The sequence below is a fragment of the Pongo abelii genome, chromosome X (genome assembly GCF_028885655.2).
Source record: "Pongo abelii isolate AG06213 chromosome X, NHGRI_mPonAbe1-v2.0_pri, whole genome shotgun sequence".
NCBI classification, from domain to species: Eukaryota; Metazoa; Chordata; class Mammalia; order Primates; family Hominidae; genus Pongo; species Pongo abelii.
Window position 1 is genome coordinate 47201388 of NC_072008.2, and position 19296 is coordinate 47220683.

General features: G+C 41.3%; 1 protein-coding gene across 1 annotated transcript in view; it reads left to right on the plus strand.

The window, feature by feature from the left end:
• The first annotated feature begins 967 nt into the window (after window positions 1-967).
• Window positions 968-19296, plus strand: part of RP2 (RP2 activator of ARL3 GTPase) — a 44921-nt gene continuing 26592 nt past the window's right edge. The window contains exons 1-2 of the mRNA XM_002831564.4: window positions 968-1408; window positions 17411-18076. Of these exons, the coding sequence (XP_002831610.2) occupies window positions 1307-1408; window positions 17411-18076 (768 nt within the window). The 5' untranslated portion in view covers window positions 968-1306. The remainder of the gene's footprint in view (window positions 1409-17410; window positions 18077-19296) is intronic.

Genomic DNA, 19296 nt, shown 5'->3' on the forward strand with positions numbered 1-19296 from the left:
AGTCCCAGCTACTCTGGAGGCTGAGGCAGGATAATCACTTGAACCCTGGAGGCAGAGGTTGCAGTGAGCCGAAATGGCGCTGCTGCACTCCAGCCTGGGCGACAAGAGCAAAAACTCCATCAAAAAAAAAAAAAAAAAGATATACCTTTTTGATCTCAGGAAAGTCACAGTTCGAATAGGGAAACAATACACAATTAACTATTTTACTAAGTACTTGTGCAATTTTAGAGCCATATGTGAAAGTCTTAAGAAAACACAGAAGCAGCCTGGGGTGCGGTGGGTCCTGCCTGTACTCCCAGCTCTTTGAGAGGATGAGGCAGGATGATAGCTTGGGCCCAGGAGTTCAAGACCAGCCTGGGCAACATAGCAAGACCCCATTTCTACAAAAGTAAAAAAAAAAAAAAAAAAAAAGGTGGGCATGGTGGTGCTTGCTTGTAGTTCCAGCTACTCAGGAGGGAGGCTGAGGCAGGAGGATCGCTTGAGCCCAGGAAGTCAAGGTTGCAAGGTTGCAGTGAGTTATGATTTTGCCACTGCAGCCTGAGTGACATAGCGAGACCCTGTGAAAGAAAAAGAAAGAAAGAAAGATAAAAAGCACAGAAGAGGATTGGGAGGTTATGGGGTACAATTTTTGAGGGAGTGACCCTGGCCAGGCGATGAGAGGGCGGTAGGAAGGGTGATGAGGGGAGAAGACGATTTAGAAATACAAATTTCAGGGTCTTCTTGTGTCAGCGGGAATTTCTGTCCCTCACAACTTTCATCATAAGATAAATCTAATGTTCAACTAGAGACCTCTCCCGCGCCTTGAACTTGCAAATTTATCAATCGGGGCAAAAAAAACCCGGATGCCGAGCCTGGCCTCCCACCAGCTAGAGAGCCCACCAAGTCCCAGGAGGGGCGGGGCCGAGGGAGGGCGGGGCCAAGGGCGGTCCGTGCCACAGCTGTGGGCGGGGTTGTCCGTGCTTGCGCCAGAGCCGGCCCGCCCCGCCGCCAGGGGCTGTCGCAGGAGCCAGGCGTGGATTGGTGTGTGGATACGTCGGCCTCTCTTCATAGGCCGCGCAGGATTGCTCGAGAGGCTTTGATTGGCTCAACAGGCGCCGAGCGTTCATTGGCTGCGCTGGGTCGTCAGGGCGACGAAAAAGGGGAAGGGGTGCTGGGCCTGGCGGGCAAAGTAAGGCTGCGGACTGTTGGGCGGTTCCGCCGGGCGTTGTCCGGAGAGCTGCGAAGCCGGGGTTCCCAGGGTTCACGCCACACTCTAGGAAGTGCCTGAGCTAAGTGAGCTGGCCAACGAGCTCCGCGGGCTGGGACCATGGGCTGCTTCTTCTCCAAGAGACGGAAGGCTGACAAGGAGTCGCGGCCCGAGAACGAGGAGGAGCGGCCAAAGCAGTACAGCTGGGATCAGCGCGAGAAGGTAATGAAAGTCGTGTAGCCGCTGTCTCAGCCTCACTGAGCCGCTCCGCCAGGGTCCCTTACGGCCCGGGACCGCTGAGGGGGCCGACCCAACTGCTGCCGCACTCTCTTGAACGCGGATAGCTGACTTTTTTTGGGGAGCGGGGGCGTGAAGTACAGCGCTAGAGAGGGCGCCCAGAGGGCTGTGGAGCTCCGGAAGGAGTCTTAGGAGTTTGTTGTCGTGGTGGACAGACTCCCCCGGGAGCTTTCTCTGGCTCCGAACCCTGCCTTGCTCTGAATTCCTGTTGGAGATGATCGATTCGAGAGAGGGAAAGAGCCGAGAACGCCCTGAATCTCAAATCACCTCGTTTCACCCACTGGCAGCGTCAAGCGGGGTTTTGTCTAGTCGTCGAGTTACGTATATGGGACTGATTCTCATCTCTTCCGGGGCTTAATGTTCTGTGGCTGTTTTCTCTTTTGTCTACTCTCCCCGGCAAATCTCTTTGGTGCCTCATGATACATTTCACTGCTGAATTTTCTCAATTACCAAGTGGACTGTTTAATGTACAGCTTTACTCTCCCTCCTCTTCCAGTTATCCGAAAGAAATAATGAATATCGCATCAGTCTTGGAATGTGTACTAAGACTGTAAGGTGAAAATAAGCGGCATAAACCAGGCAGTATTTTACTGCTGGTTTAAATGAATGAAAACGCCCTTATTTTTATTTTTGTATATAGCCAGAAACCAACAAACTTTGAAAACCTCCATTAGTCTTACACAAAACACACTCGGTGATACATTTCATAATAGTTCCTCTTTCTACATAGTTCTCCATTTGTGCTTGCTAAACTACTTTGATGGACTTATCAATTATTTCTCCCAAACAAAATGAGAGATTTTTCAAATGGGTATTATGAACAGTTAACTCCTTGCTTAAGGCAACATATCTTTACCCAAGATTACTTTATAATAAATGTATTAACGTTTTGGAATCACATACCTTTCTGCATGATTTCCAATCCCTAGCAGAATGTATTCAGGTAAGCTCTGGTCTCTAAGAGTCAGAGTTAAGAAATTGAAAGCTTTTTGCAGCTTTTCTCAGCCCCGTCTTTCTGCCCCTACTTCTCATACACACCCTTCTTGGGTCACATAGTACCTTTATTCTCTGTTAGTCATACTCGATAGTAGCATTTTATAATGTAGGGGAAGAAAGTACTATGCTTTCTATTTCACAAGAAGATTGCACCTGCCATTTAAAGTTATTTGATGGGCGGTTTTTAAAAGATATCATTTTCCTCAGCCTTTGGCTTTCTAACAATGTTCTTTTAGCTTGAATTGTCTGCCATAGAGAAAGTTGTGTATTTCATTTTTATTTTAGTTTTTTTCTTTTGAACTCAGTCTAAATCTAAACTAAATAAAATGCCTTTATTTTTTATTTATAGTAGTCTTGGCTCCCTATGACTCATCGTTTCACAATAAATTGTTTTACAGTTAATGTTTATTAACATAATATTCAGGTTAGTTAGGATTTCTCATGTTAATCCTTCTTTTAGATAAGTGTGTGTGTCCTGTGATTTTTTTTCTTCTTTTGCCCATTGGCTAAGTAAATGCATTGAGAAATATAATATTGGACACCAACATCTAAGCGTTTTCCCCACAAATGAGTGTGTAATAAACTTTCAATTGTAGAAACTGTTTTGAGCTTACAGAGAACCTTTTTTTTTGAGAACACTACTAAGTTCTGTAGTTGTAGAGATGTAAGAGATGTTATTGGATATATAAAATAAGCTCATGCTTCTGAGTGTGTGTATAATAAAATCTTGATCAACTCAGCCAATCAAAATGAGAATTTCTAACCAAATGAGCACTCTGAAAAAAACCCCAGTTTTAAAATCTTTTGGACTGTTGAAGAGAATTACCAGCTTACATTTTGAGACAATGCAGATACCACATTTCCCAACAGCTTTTTCTTTTTAGATTTTTTTTCTTTTGGAATTACTAGGAATTCTTTCTAAGGTGCCTCATTTATGATAGCTTGTTAAATTTTATACAATTTAAAATATTTTTTTCTGGGGCCAGGCATGGTGACTCATGCCTGTAATCCCAGGACTTCGGGAGGCCAAGGCTGGTGGCTCTCTTGAGCCCAGGAGTTCCAGACCAGCCTGGGCAATATGGCGAAACCTCATTCCTACTAAAAATACAAAAATTAGTGGGGCATGGTGGTGCACACCTGTAGTCCCAGCTACTCAGTAGGCTGAGGTGGGAGGATCACCTGAGCCTGAGACTTAGAGGCTGCAGTGAGCCAAGATCGGGCCACTGCCCTCCGGCTTGGGCAACAGAGTGAGACCCTGTTTCCAAAAAAAAATAAATAAATAAAATATTTTTTACTAGTTCCTTGCCTCCCATGAGGTTAATTTGGGCTGGTGTGCAAATGTTCTGTATTAGTCCAATGATACATTTACTGAGCATGGCCTTGCTTGCTCCTAGAAGATTTCAGTTGTACCTTAAAAGGAACAGATTGCAAATACAGCCCAGAGAACATAAATGAGATATGATACATGCATATTAATAGAAATGATTTATATTAAAAGTTTAGGCTTCTGGAATGTGGTTATGGATTATAGCATATACAGTTTTAAAGTTATATCAGACAATTACCATTCAACTTGTAAGACTTTTACATGTAAAAACAAAATGGGTTGCCTGAAAAATTTCCTTGCAACTTGGAAAAGGGTATTTACATTTTTCCTTAGGTTGTGTAATCAGAGTATCTATTTTTGATGTTTTCTTTTTGAGACGGAGTCTGGCTCTGTCATCGCCCAGGCTGGAATGCAGTGGCGCGATCTCGGCTCACTGCAACCTCCACCACCTGGGTTCAAGTGATTCTCCAGCCTCAGCCTCCCGAGTAGCTGGAATTACAGGTGCGCACCATGACGCCTGGCTAATTTTTGTATATTTTTAGTAGAGACAGGGTTTCACCTTGTTGGCCAGGCTAGTCTTGAACTCCTGACCCCAGGTGATCCACCTGCCTCAGCCTCCCAAAGTGCTGGGATTACAGGCGTGAGCCACCGCTCCCAGCCCAGAGTATCTTTATTGAAGGGCACCCCTTGGGTTTTGGGGTTTGAGTTGTGTAATTGGGTCAGTCTTAGGGGACTGAAGCTGGGAGAAATTGTCTCAATTAGAAGGAATGTCTGGGGACTAAGCATTGTCATAGCAACTGACACACTGTAGTCAACAGTGTAAGAAGCTCATTTTCTATTGCTACTGACTTTGAAAAAGAAAAAAGATTACAATTCTTACACTGATGTGATGAGAAATATTTTTGGATTGTAAGACTTGTGTTTAAATTATTTCAAAAGAAATGTTTTTATCCTTATCTGTATGCTGCCACCCATAGGTAGGCAAATTATTCAGTATATATGTACTCAAACACCAAGTAAGTCTCAAAATTATAAGACTTATCCCTGCCCTGAAAGAGTTTACTGGCTTTCTGGAGTTAAAACAGGAAACATTTAAGTACACATGAGGTGAGGAAGAGTGATACGGAAAAGTAGTTTTCATCTTCCAGTTATTCATGCCCATACTCTTCCTCCTAGATAATGGAAATGAGGATTAACTCTAAACAATTATGGCTTAAGTGTGAAAATTGTGATTTGAGTAAGGACAACACATGTTGTGTCTGTTATATTTGTCTCATATTCAATAGAAATAATACTAAACAAAAATCTTATACCAGAACTTCAGGTATCTATTGTATAACTTTGGGTAAAGCAGCCAATTTGTGCACTTCAGGTTCCTCAGCTATATAGTAGGACAATGCTAAAGATTTCTCTACTGTTTAATAAGGTAAAGGCCTGTCCTGAAGAAGAGGTTTAGACAGTAATGGTCATCTCTGAGGAAAGAACTTAAACCAGAGGTTGGGCGTGACAGAACTGGTTTTAACATAAGGCAGATCATAATTCCCAGGACTGGTCATCAGTGGAAGGGGTGGCTTTGTTGAGGACCTGATCTCCCTGCTAGTCAAAATCGTCAGACAGTTAGGGTGGTAATCTGCTAGAAAGAAGTGTCTGCACTAAGTAGGAGGAGGCTAGATACTGTTTTTAGCCTTCTTTTAAGTATGAAAAGTATTCTAGTTACCCATTGCTGTGTACCAAACCACCCTAAAACTTAATGGTTTAAAATAATGGCAGATATTTTGTTCACAACTCTTTAATTTGCATAAGGTTAAGCAGGGTTGACTCTGCTCAATGTGGCATCAACCGTGACACCTTTCAAGATGGCTTGACCACATAGCTGGCTGGCAAGTTGATGCTGGTTTTGGGCTGGGAGCTCAGCTGGGGCCTCTGCATGTATCCCTGGCTTCCTTACAGTGTGATGGCAGGGTTCCAAGGGCAAGCATCCTAAGAGAGACTGGCAGAAGCTGCCCGGTTTTTTCTAACTAGCTTCTTAAGTGAATTCTTAAGTCACTTAATTAGACTTAATTTGGATGTGGCAGGAGTAATGCTGAGGCAGTCACAAATGCCCACCCAGTTCCAAGAGGAGGTGACCTCTTAATGGGAGGAGTGTCAAAGAATTTGCGAGTAGGTTTTAAATCCTCTATATAAAGTTGTTTAAAGGATTTAACTAGTTCTTTGTTTATTAATTTTAAAAATAGCTTTTTAGAGATATAATTCATATGCCATACAATTCACCCATTTAAAGTATATAATTCATTCTGTCTAACTGTATATATATTTTTGAGATGGAGTCTCGCTCTGTTGCCCAGGCTGAAATGCAGTGGTATGATCTTTGCTCACTGCAATCTCCGCCTCCTGGATTCAAGGGATTCTCTCGCCTCAGCCTCCCAAGCAGTTGGGATTACAGGCACGTGCCACCACACCCAGCTAGTTTTTGTATTTTTTAGTAGAGATGGGGTTTCACCATGTTGGCCAGGCTGGTCTCGAAACTCCTGGCCGCAGGCAATCTGTCTGCCTCGACCTCTCAAAGTGCTGGGATTACAGGCATGAACCACTGTGCCTAGCCGTCTAACTGTGTTTTTGTACTCATTAACCAACCACTCTTCATCCTCTCCTCCCCACTACCCACCACAGCCAACTATTGTTGATAATAATTTATTGTATATTTCAAAATAGCTAGAAGAGAAAATGTAGAATGTTCCCAACACAAAGATATGATAAATGTTTGAGGTAATGGATATCCCAGCTACCCATATTTGATCATTACATCGTTGTATGCTTGTATGAAAATATCACATGTATCCCATAAATGCATACTACTATTATTATATATCCATAAAAATTTAAAATAAATGTAGTTTAAAAATAAAGTATATAGTTTAGTATTTTTTTAGTAAGTTCACAGGCTTATCACCATGGTCTAATTTTAGAACATTTTCATCCCTGGAAAAAGAAACCCTGTACCCATTAGTAGTCATTCCCCATTCTCGTCTCCCCAAGCCCCTGGAAACCACAAACTTATTTTCTGTCTCTATAAGTGTTCCTATTTTGGACATTTCACTTCATTGGAGCCACAATATTTAGACTTTTGTGACTGGCATCTTTCACTTAGCATGTTTTTGAAGTTTGTCCATATCGTAACATGTATCAAGACTTTATTCTATTGTATGGATATACCACATTTTATTTATCTATTCATCAGCTGATGGACATTTGGGTTGTTTCTACTTTTTGTCTATTATGGATAATGGTGCTGTGAACATTTATATACAAGTTTTTGTCTGGACATGTTTTCATTTCTCTTGTGTACACATGTAGGTTTGGAATTGCTGGGTCATATGGTAACTCTATGTTTAACTTTTTTTTTTTTTTTTTTTTCCTTGAGACGGAGTCTCGCTCTGTTGCACAGGCTGGAGTGCAGTGGTGTGATCTCAGCTCACTGCAAGCTCCGCCTCCCGGGTTCACGCCATTCTCCTGCCTCAACCTCCCCAGCAGCTGGGATTACAGGCGCCCGCCGCCGCGCCTGGCTAATTTTTTGTATTTTTAGTAGAGACGGGGTTTCACCATGTTAGCCAGGATGGTCTCGATCTCCTGACTGCATGATCTGCCTGCCTTGGCCTCCCAAAGTGCTGGGATTACAGGCGTGAGCCACCGCGACCGTCCTATGTTTAACTTTTTGAGGAACTGCTAAACTGTTTTTTAGAGTGCCTGCACCATTTATATTTCCACCAGCAATGTGTGAGTGTTCAGTTTCTTCACCCATATAAAATTTTGATAAAGGTAAAAAGCATAGAGAGTGAAAAGTATATGGGGCTGGAATTTTAATTTGTATTCTGCACCTAACTATACCTCACTGGTAAAGTAATTTAGCTTTTAGCCCTCAGTTTCCTAAGATCCCTTCCAGTTCTTGAAGTCTTTGAGCAGCTCATGAGGGGAGGTAAGCATTGCTAGAAACATTCAGGCAAATCTGGATGAACAAAGGGAATGTGATAGGATGTAAAAATAGATTCAGATTAGATTAGATGATATGGGGAATCTTTTCAGTCCTAAAATTTCATAATTCTATTTTGTTGTTATATATTTCACAAAATGGTAAGCTAATATAAATGTAGTACTTCAGTTTCTCGAATCATCGATAGTATATAAGCTCAAGATACTGGTCTTGAGCTTATAGTATATAAGCTCAAGATACAGGTCTTGAGCTTATAGTATATAAGCTCAAGATACAGGTCTTGAGCTTATAGTATATAAGCTCAAAATACAGGGTAATTTTTGTATTTTTAACAGAGACGGGGTTTTGTCATGTTGGCCAGGCTGGTCTCATCTGATCCTCCCACCTCGGCCTCCCAAAGTGCTGGGATTAAAAGCAAGAGCCACTGCACCCAGCCTCAGAATTTTTTATAGAAGTGGAAGTTTTAAGAATGAAACATCAAAAAAGAAAAGGTATCAGAAAACTGAAATAGCAAGGTCGTGGTTATGATCATTAGATGCATAGGATATAAGTTGAATTTTTCATAGCCCCTTTTATTAAAACAATCATTTAAAAAATATATTTTTGACCCTGGTACTCTACAAAGCTTAGTACATTTTTAAAAATTTTTTATTTATTTTTTGTTTTTTTATTATACTTTAAGTTCTAGGGTACATGTGCACAACATGCAGGTTTGTTACATATGTATACATGTGCCATGTTGGTGTGCTGCACCCATTAACTCGTCATTTACATTAGGTATATCTCCTAATGCTATCCCTCCCCCCTCCCCCCACCCCATGACAGGCCCTGGTGTGTGATGTTCCCCTTCCTGTGTCCAAGTGTTCTCATTGTTCAATTCCCACCTATGAGTGAGAACATGCGGTGTTTGGTTTTTTGTCCTTGCTATAGTTCGCTGAGAATGATGGTTTCCAGCTTCATCCATGTCCCTCCAAAGGACATGAACTCAACCTTTTTTATGGCTGCATAGTATTCCATGGTGTATATGTGCCACATTTTCTTAATCCAGTCTATCATTGATGGACATTTGGGTTGGTTCCAAGTCTTTCCTATCGTGAATAGTGCCGCAATAAACATACGTGTGCATGTGTCTTTATAGCAGCATGATTTATAATCCTTTGGGTATATACCCAGTAATGGGATGGCTGGGTCAAACAGTATTTCTAGTTCTAAATCCTTGAGGAATCGCCACACTGTCTTCCACAATGGTTGAACTAGTTTACGGTCCCACCAACAGTGTAAAAGTGTTCCTATTTCTCCACCTCCTCTCCAGCACCTGTTGTTTCCTGACTTTTTAATGATTGCCATTCTAACTGGTGTGAGATGGTATCTCATTGTGGTTTTGATTTGCATTTCTCTGATGGCCAGTGATGATGAATATTTTTTCTTGTATCTGTTGGCTGCATAAATGTCTTCTTTTGAGAAGTGTCTGTTCATAAAAGCTTAGTACATTTTTTACTTGTATAAATTCCAAATAGGCTAAAAGCCTACTGACAATATTGACAGTAGCAATGATGATGTAGGTGTCACTTGGGTTAAGTCACAGGAAAACTCAAACCATAGTGTCACAGAGGCTACCCTTTAGCTTTGCATGCCCAGAACACAATTTAATAGCAAAGATAGTGGATCTGTCTTCTGGGAGGTGTGTATATTGACTAAGATGATAAGTTTTATATTATTATTGAGAGAAACTATTTGTCCTGTTCATTTTCTTATTGTGTTTCAAAGTCATTGAGATTAAGAATTTATATTTCAGCACTATTAGTTCTATAATTGTGTGGCACTAATGTTTTCATTTGTGAAATAACCTCTCAGCTACATAGCTATCAGCTGACTTACCAATGTTTAAATTTTAAGTATTTGTTTTAATTGAAGTGTAATTTATATACAGTAAAATTTACCCTTGTTAAGTGTATGGTTCTATGAGTTTTGACAAATAAATATAGTTGTGGAGCTATCACCAATCAAGATATAAAATGGTTCCATCGGCCCCAAAAGTTCTTCCTTTGTGTAGTCAGTTTGCTCCTTTGTAGTCAGCCCCACTCCCAGCTCCTGATAAGTTTTCTATCCCTATAGTTTTGTCTTTTTGAAAATGTCATATGCATGGAATCATACAATACGTAACCTTTTGAGTCTGGCTTCTTTCACTTAACCATAATGCATTTAAGATTTATCCATGTTGTTGTATGTATCAAGAGTTCCTTTTTTTTTTTTTTTTTTTTTTTTTGAGATGGGGTCTCATTGTGCCACCCAGGCTGGAATGCAGTGGCACAATCTCGGCGCACTGCAGCCTCAGCCTCCGGGGCTCAAGTGATCGCCCATCTCAGCCTCCCAAGTAGTGGAGACAACAGGCGAGTGCCACCATACTCAGCTAATTTTTTGTATCTTTTTGGTAGAGATGGAGTTTCAACACGTTGCCCAGGCTGGTCTTGCACTCCTGAGCTCAGGTGATCCACCCACCTTGGCCTCCCAAAGTGCTGGAATTACAGGCATGAGCCACCACACCCAGCCAGGAGTTCCTTTTTAATTGCTGAATGGTATTCTGTTGTATGGATATATCACAGTTTGTTTATCCATTCATCAGTTAAAGGACATTTGGGTTGTTTCCAATTTTGGTAATTATGAATAAAGCTACCATAAATATTTGTGTACAGGTTTTTGAGTGAACATAAGTTTTCATTTCACTTGGGTAAATACCCATGAGTGGGATTGCTGATCATATGGAAATTGTTTATTAAACTTTACAAAAAACTGCCAGGTCAGTGGCTCACACCTGTAATCGCAGCACTTTGGGAGGTGAAGGCGGAAGGATCGCTTGAGGCCAGGAGTTCAAGACCAGCCTGGGCAACATAGTGAGACCCCCACCTCTACAAAATGGATAAACATAGCCAGGCAGAGTGGCATGTGCCTGTAGTCCCAGCTACTTGGGAGGCTGAGACAGGAGGATTGCTTGAGCCCAGGAGTTTGAAACTGCAGTGAGCTCTGATTGCACCACTGCACTCCAGTGTGGGCAACAGAGCAAGACCCTGTCTCTATTAAAAATAATAATAATTAAAAATTTAAAAAAGAAACTGCCAAACTATTTTTCAAAGTGGCTATGCCATTTTGCCTACCAGCAGTATATGAGAGATACAGTTGCTCTGCATCCTCACATCACTTGCTTGGTATTGTCAGGTTAATTTGTTTTTAAGAGACAGGGTCTGCTCAGTCTCCCAGGTTGGAGTACAGTGGCATGATCATGGCTCACTGCAGCCTGGACTGCCTGGGCTCCAGCAGTCTTCCCACTTCAGCCTCCCAAGTAGCTAGGACTACACTACATGTGTCTGCCACCACACTCGGCTAATATTTTTATTTTTTGTAGAGACAAGGTCTCGCTGTGTTGCTCAGGCTGGTCTGAAACTCCTGGCTTCAAGCGATCGTCCCACCTTGGCCTCCCAAAGTGCTGGCATTACAGCTGTGAGCTACTGCACCTCACCTAGCTTAAAAAAAAATGTTTAGCCATTCTAATAGGTGTGTAGTGATGTTTCATTGTAGTTTAACTTGCATTTCCCTAATGACTTGTATTTCCCTAAATGTTGAGCATTTTTCATGTACTTATTTGCCATCCATATATCTTTGGTAAAATGTTTATTCAAATCATTTGCCCATTTTTTATCGGGTTATTTGTTTTCTTATTATTGAGTTTTTCAGAGCTCTTTATATATCCTAGATACAAGTCCCCTGTTATATGTATGTTTTGCAAATACTTTTTTCCCAGTTAATGACTTGCCTTCTCTTAAGAGTGTCTTTTGAAGAGCAAACATTTTCAATTTGAGTAAAAATCCAATTTCCACTCACTTTTTCTTTTGTGGATTGTGTTTTTGGTTTCACATCTAGGAATTTTTTTTCTTTTTCTGAGACGGAGTCTTGCTCTGTTGCCAGGCTGGAGTACAGTGGCGCGATCTCGGCTCACTGCACTATATATATATATATGTATATATGTGTGTATATATATATAAACATACACCATATGTGTGTATATATATACATACATACATATACAAAACAATTGCTTACTAGATGCACAAATCAATGGAATAGAGAGTTCATAAACAGGCATATCTCTCTTTACATATATATATCTATATCGATCACACTATATATATGTATGTGTGTATATATGTGTATGTATATGTGTGTATATATATACACGCATATATATGTGTATATACATATATATGGACTCATATGTGTATATACATATATATATATGGACTCACAGTGTGTCCTTGGACAAGTTATGTAGTCTCTGTGTGCCTCAATTTTCTCAAGTATAAAACAGAGATAATTATAGTACACAACCCTTATAGGGGTTTTTATGGATTGAGTGAATGATTATAGAGCACTTAGTATGGTGCCTGGTACATATATAGTGCTTCTTATACTCCTGAATCTTTTTACTTCTATTCAGACTGGATTTTCATTGGAATTAACAATCCCATTATTTTATCTCACATTATCATTATGGAAATTTAACTGTGGAGATGAATTTTAATGAAAAATTTGTATTGCTGCTTAGTAAGATAATAAGATGTTCATTTTTGTTTTCTGTTAGGAAAATAATGCTTAACTTGGTTTAATAGCTGTAGGACATTAAATTGATATCAGATGAATTACAACTCTTGAAATTTTTCTTTGATTTTTTTTTTTTTTTTTGAGACAGAATTTGGCTCTTGTCTTCCACACCGCAATGCAGTGGCACGATCTCGGCTCACTGCAACCTCTGCCTCCTGGGTTCAAGTGATTCTTCTGCCTCAGCCTCCCAAGTAGCTGAGATTACAGGCACCCACCACCACGCCTGAGGTGGGTGGCTGAGGTGGGTGGATTGCTTGAGTCCAGGAGTTCGAGACCAGCCTGGACAACATGGTGAAACCCCATCTCTACAGAAAATACAAAAATTAGTTGTGCATGGTGGTGTGCGCTTGTAGTCCCAGCTACTCAGGAGACTGAGGCGGGGAGGATTGCTTGAATGGTGGAGGTCGAGGCTGCAGTGAGCTGTGAGTGTGCCACTGCACTCCAACGTGGGCAACAGAGTGAGACCCTGTGTCAGAAAAAAAAAATACAGTCTAAACTAAACTCACTTCATAAATGGCTCTTAGGAAAAAATAATTTAAAACATGACCTTTCCATGTTTGTGATTCTAGACACTTTATTTCAGAACTAGTAACCTGCAAAATTACGAAGGATTTCAGTTTCAGTTGTTTATTATTACTTTTTTTTTTTTTTTAAGTGTCAGGGTCTTGCTTTGTCACCCAGGCTGGAGTGCAGTGGCATGATCATGGCTCACTGCAGCCTTGAACTCCCAGGCACAAGCAGTCCTCCTGCCTCAGCCTTCTGAGTAGCTAGGACTACAGGTGCACACCACCATGCCCAGCTAAGGGTTTTTGTTTGTTTGTTTGTTTGTTTTACCCCCCTTCCACCAACTCACTTCAAATAATCTGCTAAGTTTTAAAAAACTTTTTTAGAGCTCGGGGGGTGTCACTGTGTCTCCCAGGCCAGTCTCAAACTCCTAGTCTCACTAGGCCACTGGCCTGCTCTCAAGTAACTGGGATTACAGATGTGAGCCACTGTGTCTAGCTCCTATTACTTTTTGTTTTGAAAAACTTTCAGGAATTGTTGAGAAAGTACAGCCAGATAAATCTTAAATTTTTCCTTGGACGACTGTGCTGACAATCCAAATAATTTTATACTACAGAACTATTTATCTATAAAATCTTTAGCTATCAGATTAATTTCTCCCTATGAGCTAGGAAAACTGGAGTGTCTGGAGAAAATACTTAGGATAGTAAATTACATTTAACTCCTCAGCATTGGCAGCTGTTATGGACTGAATGTTTGTCAAATTCATATGTTGAAGCCCTACCCCCCTACACATGGCTGTATTTGGAGATGGGACCTCTAAGGAAGTAATTAAGGTTAAGTGAGGTCATAAAGGTAGAGTGCTTATCTGATAGGATTAGTGTCCTTATAAGAAGATTCAGTTAGCTTGCACTTGCTCCCTCCCTCTCCTTCGCACAGAGGACAGGTCTGGTGATGACATAGCAAGAGGTTGGCTTTTGCAGTCTGAGCAGACTAAAACAGGCTGCCATAACAAAATACCACAGACTGGTGGCTTAAATAACAGAAGTTTATTTCTCACAGCTCTGGAGCCTGGGAAGTCCAAGATCAAGGTGCCAGCAGATTCAGTGTCTGGTGAGGGCTCTCTTCCTGGCTTACAGACAGCTGCCTTCTTGCTATGTCCTCACATGGCCTTTCCTGTGTGATTCATCCTTCTGCCTTACCTCCTACAGCCATTGAATTACCAGTCTGCTGATTCTCTTTCCTCAGTATTTCTCAAATTCATCCCATCTTCTTCTTCCCTACTAATTACAGCTCTGGTTCCAGCCCTTTTTGTATGACTACAATAGTCTCTCCGATCAATCCATGTTGCACGTGTCCTTATCTCATCAGAGTAATTATCCTGACATGTAAATTTTGCTTATTTAAATCTTTCTGTGGTTCCCTCTTGTCTGTGGATAACTTCTAAGCTTTATATAATACGGTTTCTGCCTACCTCTGTAGCTTCATCTTCTAGCATTCTGATAGCATGTGTAACACCAAACTACTTTCAGTTTTCCTCCCACTCCCTGAAGAATTTTACTTTGTTCCTTCTGTTACTTTTGCCTGGCATGGGAAGGGAGGGTCCTTTATTCCTACCCCTTTTACCTAACGAGCTCTAGCTTATCCATTCTCACATTTTGCAGAACTTCCACCCCACTTCTCTTCCCCGCCCCAGATATCCGTTCTCTGTCCCCTCCAAAATATTCTCAGCATCTCTCATTACATGGTCAAGTTGTTTTTAGTTTAGTTTAGATGAATGTTTACTTCTTTTATGGAAAGAGCTGGTCCTATTCATTTTAGTGCCTAAAACAATGTCTGGCTCATACTGGGTATTCAAATATTGGTAGAGTGACTGAACATCCAGAAAGTTATGGTGACTTTTTCAAGATCAGGTCACTTATAGGGGACAAAATTGGGACTGGAAAACGAGTACTTCTTTTGTTGCCTCATACTGCAAACCAGTATTCCTCCTAGTACAGCATGTAAAACTGGCTAAGTACAATATCTATTGTGCAATTACTAAGTCAATTTAAGCTCATTTGCTAATCATTAAGATGATTAAATTTTGCTTTATAAATCAAATTTTTACATATTGCATATATGGGAACCTATGGTGCATGAATAGTTTTGCATGAAGTTTATATAGTCACAAACAGTTAAAACAGTTGAAGTAGATAAGAAAGTCACATGGAAGAAACAAAAATAGGCTTTTAGTGACCATATTTTGATAGGTCAGTTAAAATAAAAAAAATTAATGTGACATTTTCCAGGCATACTGTTTAAAAGATTATGTGGGCCGAGCTCAGTGACTCACACCTGTAATCCCAGCACTTTGGGAGGCCAAGGCAGGCGGATCATCCAAGGTCAGGAGTTTAAGACCAGCCTGGCTAACATGGTGAAACCCCATCTCCACTAAAAATACAAAATTAGCTGGGCATGGTTGCACATGCCTGTAATCCCAGCTACTCAGGAGGCTGAGGCAGGAGAATCGCTTGAACCCAGGAGGTGGAGGTTGCAGTGAGCCAAGATCGTGCCATTGCACTCCAGCCTGGGTGACAAGAGTGAAACTCCATCTCAAAAAAAAAAAAAGAAAAAGGCCAGGCACGGTGGCTCACGCCTGTAATCCCAGCACTTTGGGAGGCCGAGGCAGGTGGATCACAAGGCCAAGAGATCGAGACCATCCTGGCTAACATGGTGAAACCCCATCTCTACTAAAATTACAAAAACAGGGGCCAGGCGCGGTGGCTCACACCTGTAATCCCAGCATTTTGGGAGGCTGAAGCGAGCAGATCACGAGGTCAGGAGATTGAGACCATCCTGGGTAACACGGCGAAACCCCATCTCTACTAAAAAATACAAAAAATTAGCCGGGCATGGTGGCAGGTGCCTGTGGTAGTCCCAGCTACTCAGGAGGCTGAGACAGGAGAAAGCCGAGTTCATGCCACTGCACTCCAGCCTGGGCAACAGGGCGAGACTCCGTCTCAGAAAAAAAAAAAAAATACAAAATACAAAAACAAAATTAGCGGGGCGTGGTGGTGGGCACCTGTGGTCCCAGCTACTCAGGAGGCTGAGGCGGCGAATGGCCTGAACCCAGGAGGTGGAGCTTGCAGTGAGCCGAGATTGCGCCATTGCATTCCAGCCTGGGCGACAGAGCGAGACTCTGTCTCGAAAGAAAGAAAGAGAGAGAGAGAAAGGAGGGAGTGAAGGAAGGGAGGGAAGAGAGGAAGGGAGGGAGGGAGGAAGGAAGGAAGGAAGGAAGGAAGGAGCGAAGGAAGGAGCGAAGGAAGGAGCGAGCTATAGTTTGGAAGATCTAAGAATACAAATGGCCAAATTTGAAAAATTGCGTTGTAGCTTAATAAATGCTTGAATCAAATTTGCTTGTATTTACATATTGTGATTCTTGTGTCTTCAGGTTCTTCTGTTTTCTGTAGCATATTGCAGAAATTAGTTGGGGTTTAGAAACTGAGACCATACATTGATTTGAAAAAGGATAGAGAAATATATTTCAGTCTGGGTACATTCCCAATTTCAGAATTTTATTTTATTATTATTATTATTTTTCGAGACAGAGTCTCACTCTGTCCCCCAGGCTGGAGTGCAGTGGTGCGATCTTGGCTCACTGCAACCTCCACCTCCGAGGCTCAAGCTATTCTTGTGCCTCAGCTTCCCGAGTAGCTGGGATTACAGACATGCGCCACCATGCCTGGGTAATTTTTGTATTTTTAATAGAGACGGGGTTTTGCCATGTCGGCCAGGCTGGTCTCAAACTCCTGGTCTCATCTGATCCTCCCACCTCGGCCTCCCAAAGTGCTGCGATTAAAAGCAAGAGCCACTGCACCCAGCCTCAGAATTTTTTAGAAAGTAGAAGTTTTAAAAATGAAGCATCAAAAAAGAAAAAGTATCAGAAAGCTGAAATAGCAAGGTCATGGTTAAGATCATTAGATACATAGGATATGAGTTGAATTTTTCATAGCCTCTTTTTTTAAAACAATCATTTAAAAATATATTTTTGACCCTGGTACTCTACAAAGCTTAGTACATTTTTTACTTGTATAAATTCCAAATAGGCTAAAAGCCTACTGACAATATTGACAGTAGCAATGATGATGTAGGTGTCACTTGGGTTAAGTCATGGGAAAACTCAAACCATAGTGTCACAGAGGCTACCCTTTAGCTTTGCATGCCCAGAACACAATTTAATAGCAAAGAGAGGGGATCTGTCTTCTGGGAGGTATGTATATTGACTAAGATCATAGGTTTTATATTATTATTGAGAGAAACAATTTGTCCTGTTCATTTTCTTATTGTGTTTCAAAGTCATTGAGATTAAGAATTTATATTTCAGCACTAAGAACTGTGCCTGGCAGCCAATAGGCCTTTAGTTGATATTTGTTGAATAATGTTAATAATACTCAAGGTCTGTGTTTTGTTCCTGCAGGTTGATCCAAAAGACTACATGTTCAGTGGACTGAAGGATGAAACAGTAGGTCGCTTACCTGGGACAGTAGCAGGACAACAGTTTCTCATTCAAGACTGTGAGAACTGTAACATCTATATTTTTGATCACTCTGCTACAGTTACCATTGATGACTGTACTAACTGCATAATTTTTCTGGGACCTGTGAAAGGCAGCGTGTTTTTCCGGAATTGCAGAGATTGCAAGTGCACATTAGCCTGCCAACAATTTCGTGTGCGAGATTGTAGAAAGCTGGAAGTCTTTTTGTGTTGTGCCACTCAACCCATCATTGAGTCTTCCTCAAATATCAAGTTTGGATGTTTTCAATGGTACTATCCTGAATTAGCTTTCCAGTTCAAAGATGCAGGGCTAAGTATCTTCAACAATACATGGAGTAACATTCATGACTTTACACCTGTGTCAGGAGAACTCAACTGGAGCCTTCTTCCAGAAGATGCTGTGGTTCAGGACTATGTTCCTATACCTACTACTGAAGAGCTCAAAGCTGTTCGTGTTTCCACAGAAGCCAATAGAAGCATTGTTCCAATATCCCGGGGTCAGAGACAGAAGAGCAGCGATGAATCATGCTTAGTGATATTATTTGCTGGTGATTACACTATTGCAAATGCCAGGAAACTAATTGATGAGGTAAGGAGAAAGAGAAGAGAAATAGTCATACACCTAGATTTAAAAATGTACCACTCTGGAGTACTTCATTCTTTTCAAATTGGCTATTGGAAATACAGGCAACCCTCAAGCTATAGTCCTTTGCCACCACCCCCTCTCCCAATAGATTCATCTGTAAGTAGATTGCTTGGGCCTCAAAATAGTTTATCAAAGAAACTTTAAAAAAAAATATAATTCAATTCAGTAAGCATTAAGCACCTATTATGTGCTAGTTACTGTTATCATATTTCACTGATGATAGGATGCCTATTTGTTTTCCATGATTTTGCTTATCTGGAATACATCTTATAATTGATAGCAACTCAGAAATGATGAACTACAGTATATGCTGGAGATGAAGATACATAGACAAAATTCTCTGCCCTTAAAGAGTTTCCATTATACTAGATGATTTCCAGAGAAGCTGACAAAAGTAGTACTGCTTAGTAAAGCATGACATTTTATAATTATTTAGTGGAGAAATTTCTTTAGAGTTCTAATTGGTTAGGGGGTAAGAAAATGCAAATTTTTTTTTTTTTTTTTTTTTTTTTTTTTATGACGGAGTCTCGCTCTGTCGCCAGGCTGGAGTGCAGTGGTGCGATCTCGGCTCACTGCAACCTCTGCCTCCTGGGTTCAAGCAATTCTCCTGCCTCAGCCTCCCAAGTAGCTGGGACTACAGGTGGGCACCACCACGCCCAGCTAATTTTTTTTGTATTGTTAGTAGAGACGTGGTTTCACCATGTTGGCCAGGATGGTCTCGATCTTTTGACCTCGTGATCCACCTGCCTCAGCTTCCCAAAGTGCTGGGATTACAGGCATGAGCCACCGCGCCCAGCCAAAAGTACATTTAGGAATACAACTTTTGGACCCTGTTGTGACTGTGAGAGCAACCTCCACATTATGTTCCTTATTTTCCTTTATTGCCGTAGAAGGGAGCTTGATGCAGAAGAGTAAGATGGAAGCTAGGTTGGCAAAGCTCATAGGCTCATGAACAGTGGGTCTTGGTGAGCTCATGAATAGAGAAGCGTTTTTGGGGTAGCAGCTTCTGCTTGAAAAATAATTGGAGATACAGAGATTAGGGGCTCCAGAAGCAGCAGTTCCTTAGTTGGTGGGTGCTCCAGTGGGAAGGCAGCAGTAGGATGTATTTTGATTATCCATTAATCAGGTTCCTTCAGGAGGAATCTGTTTGAATTTAAAAACCA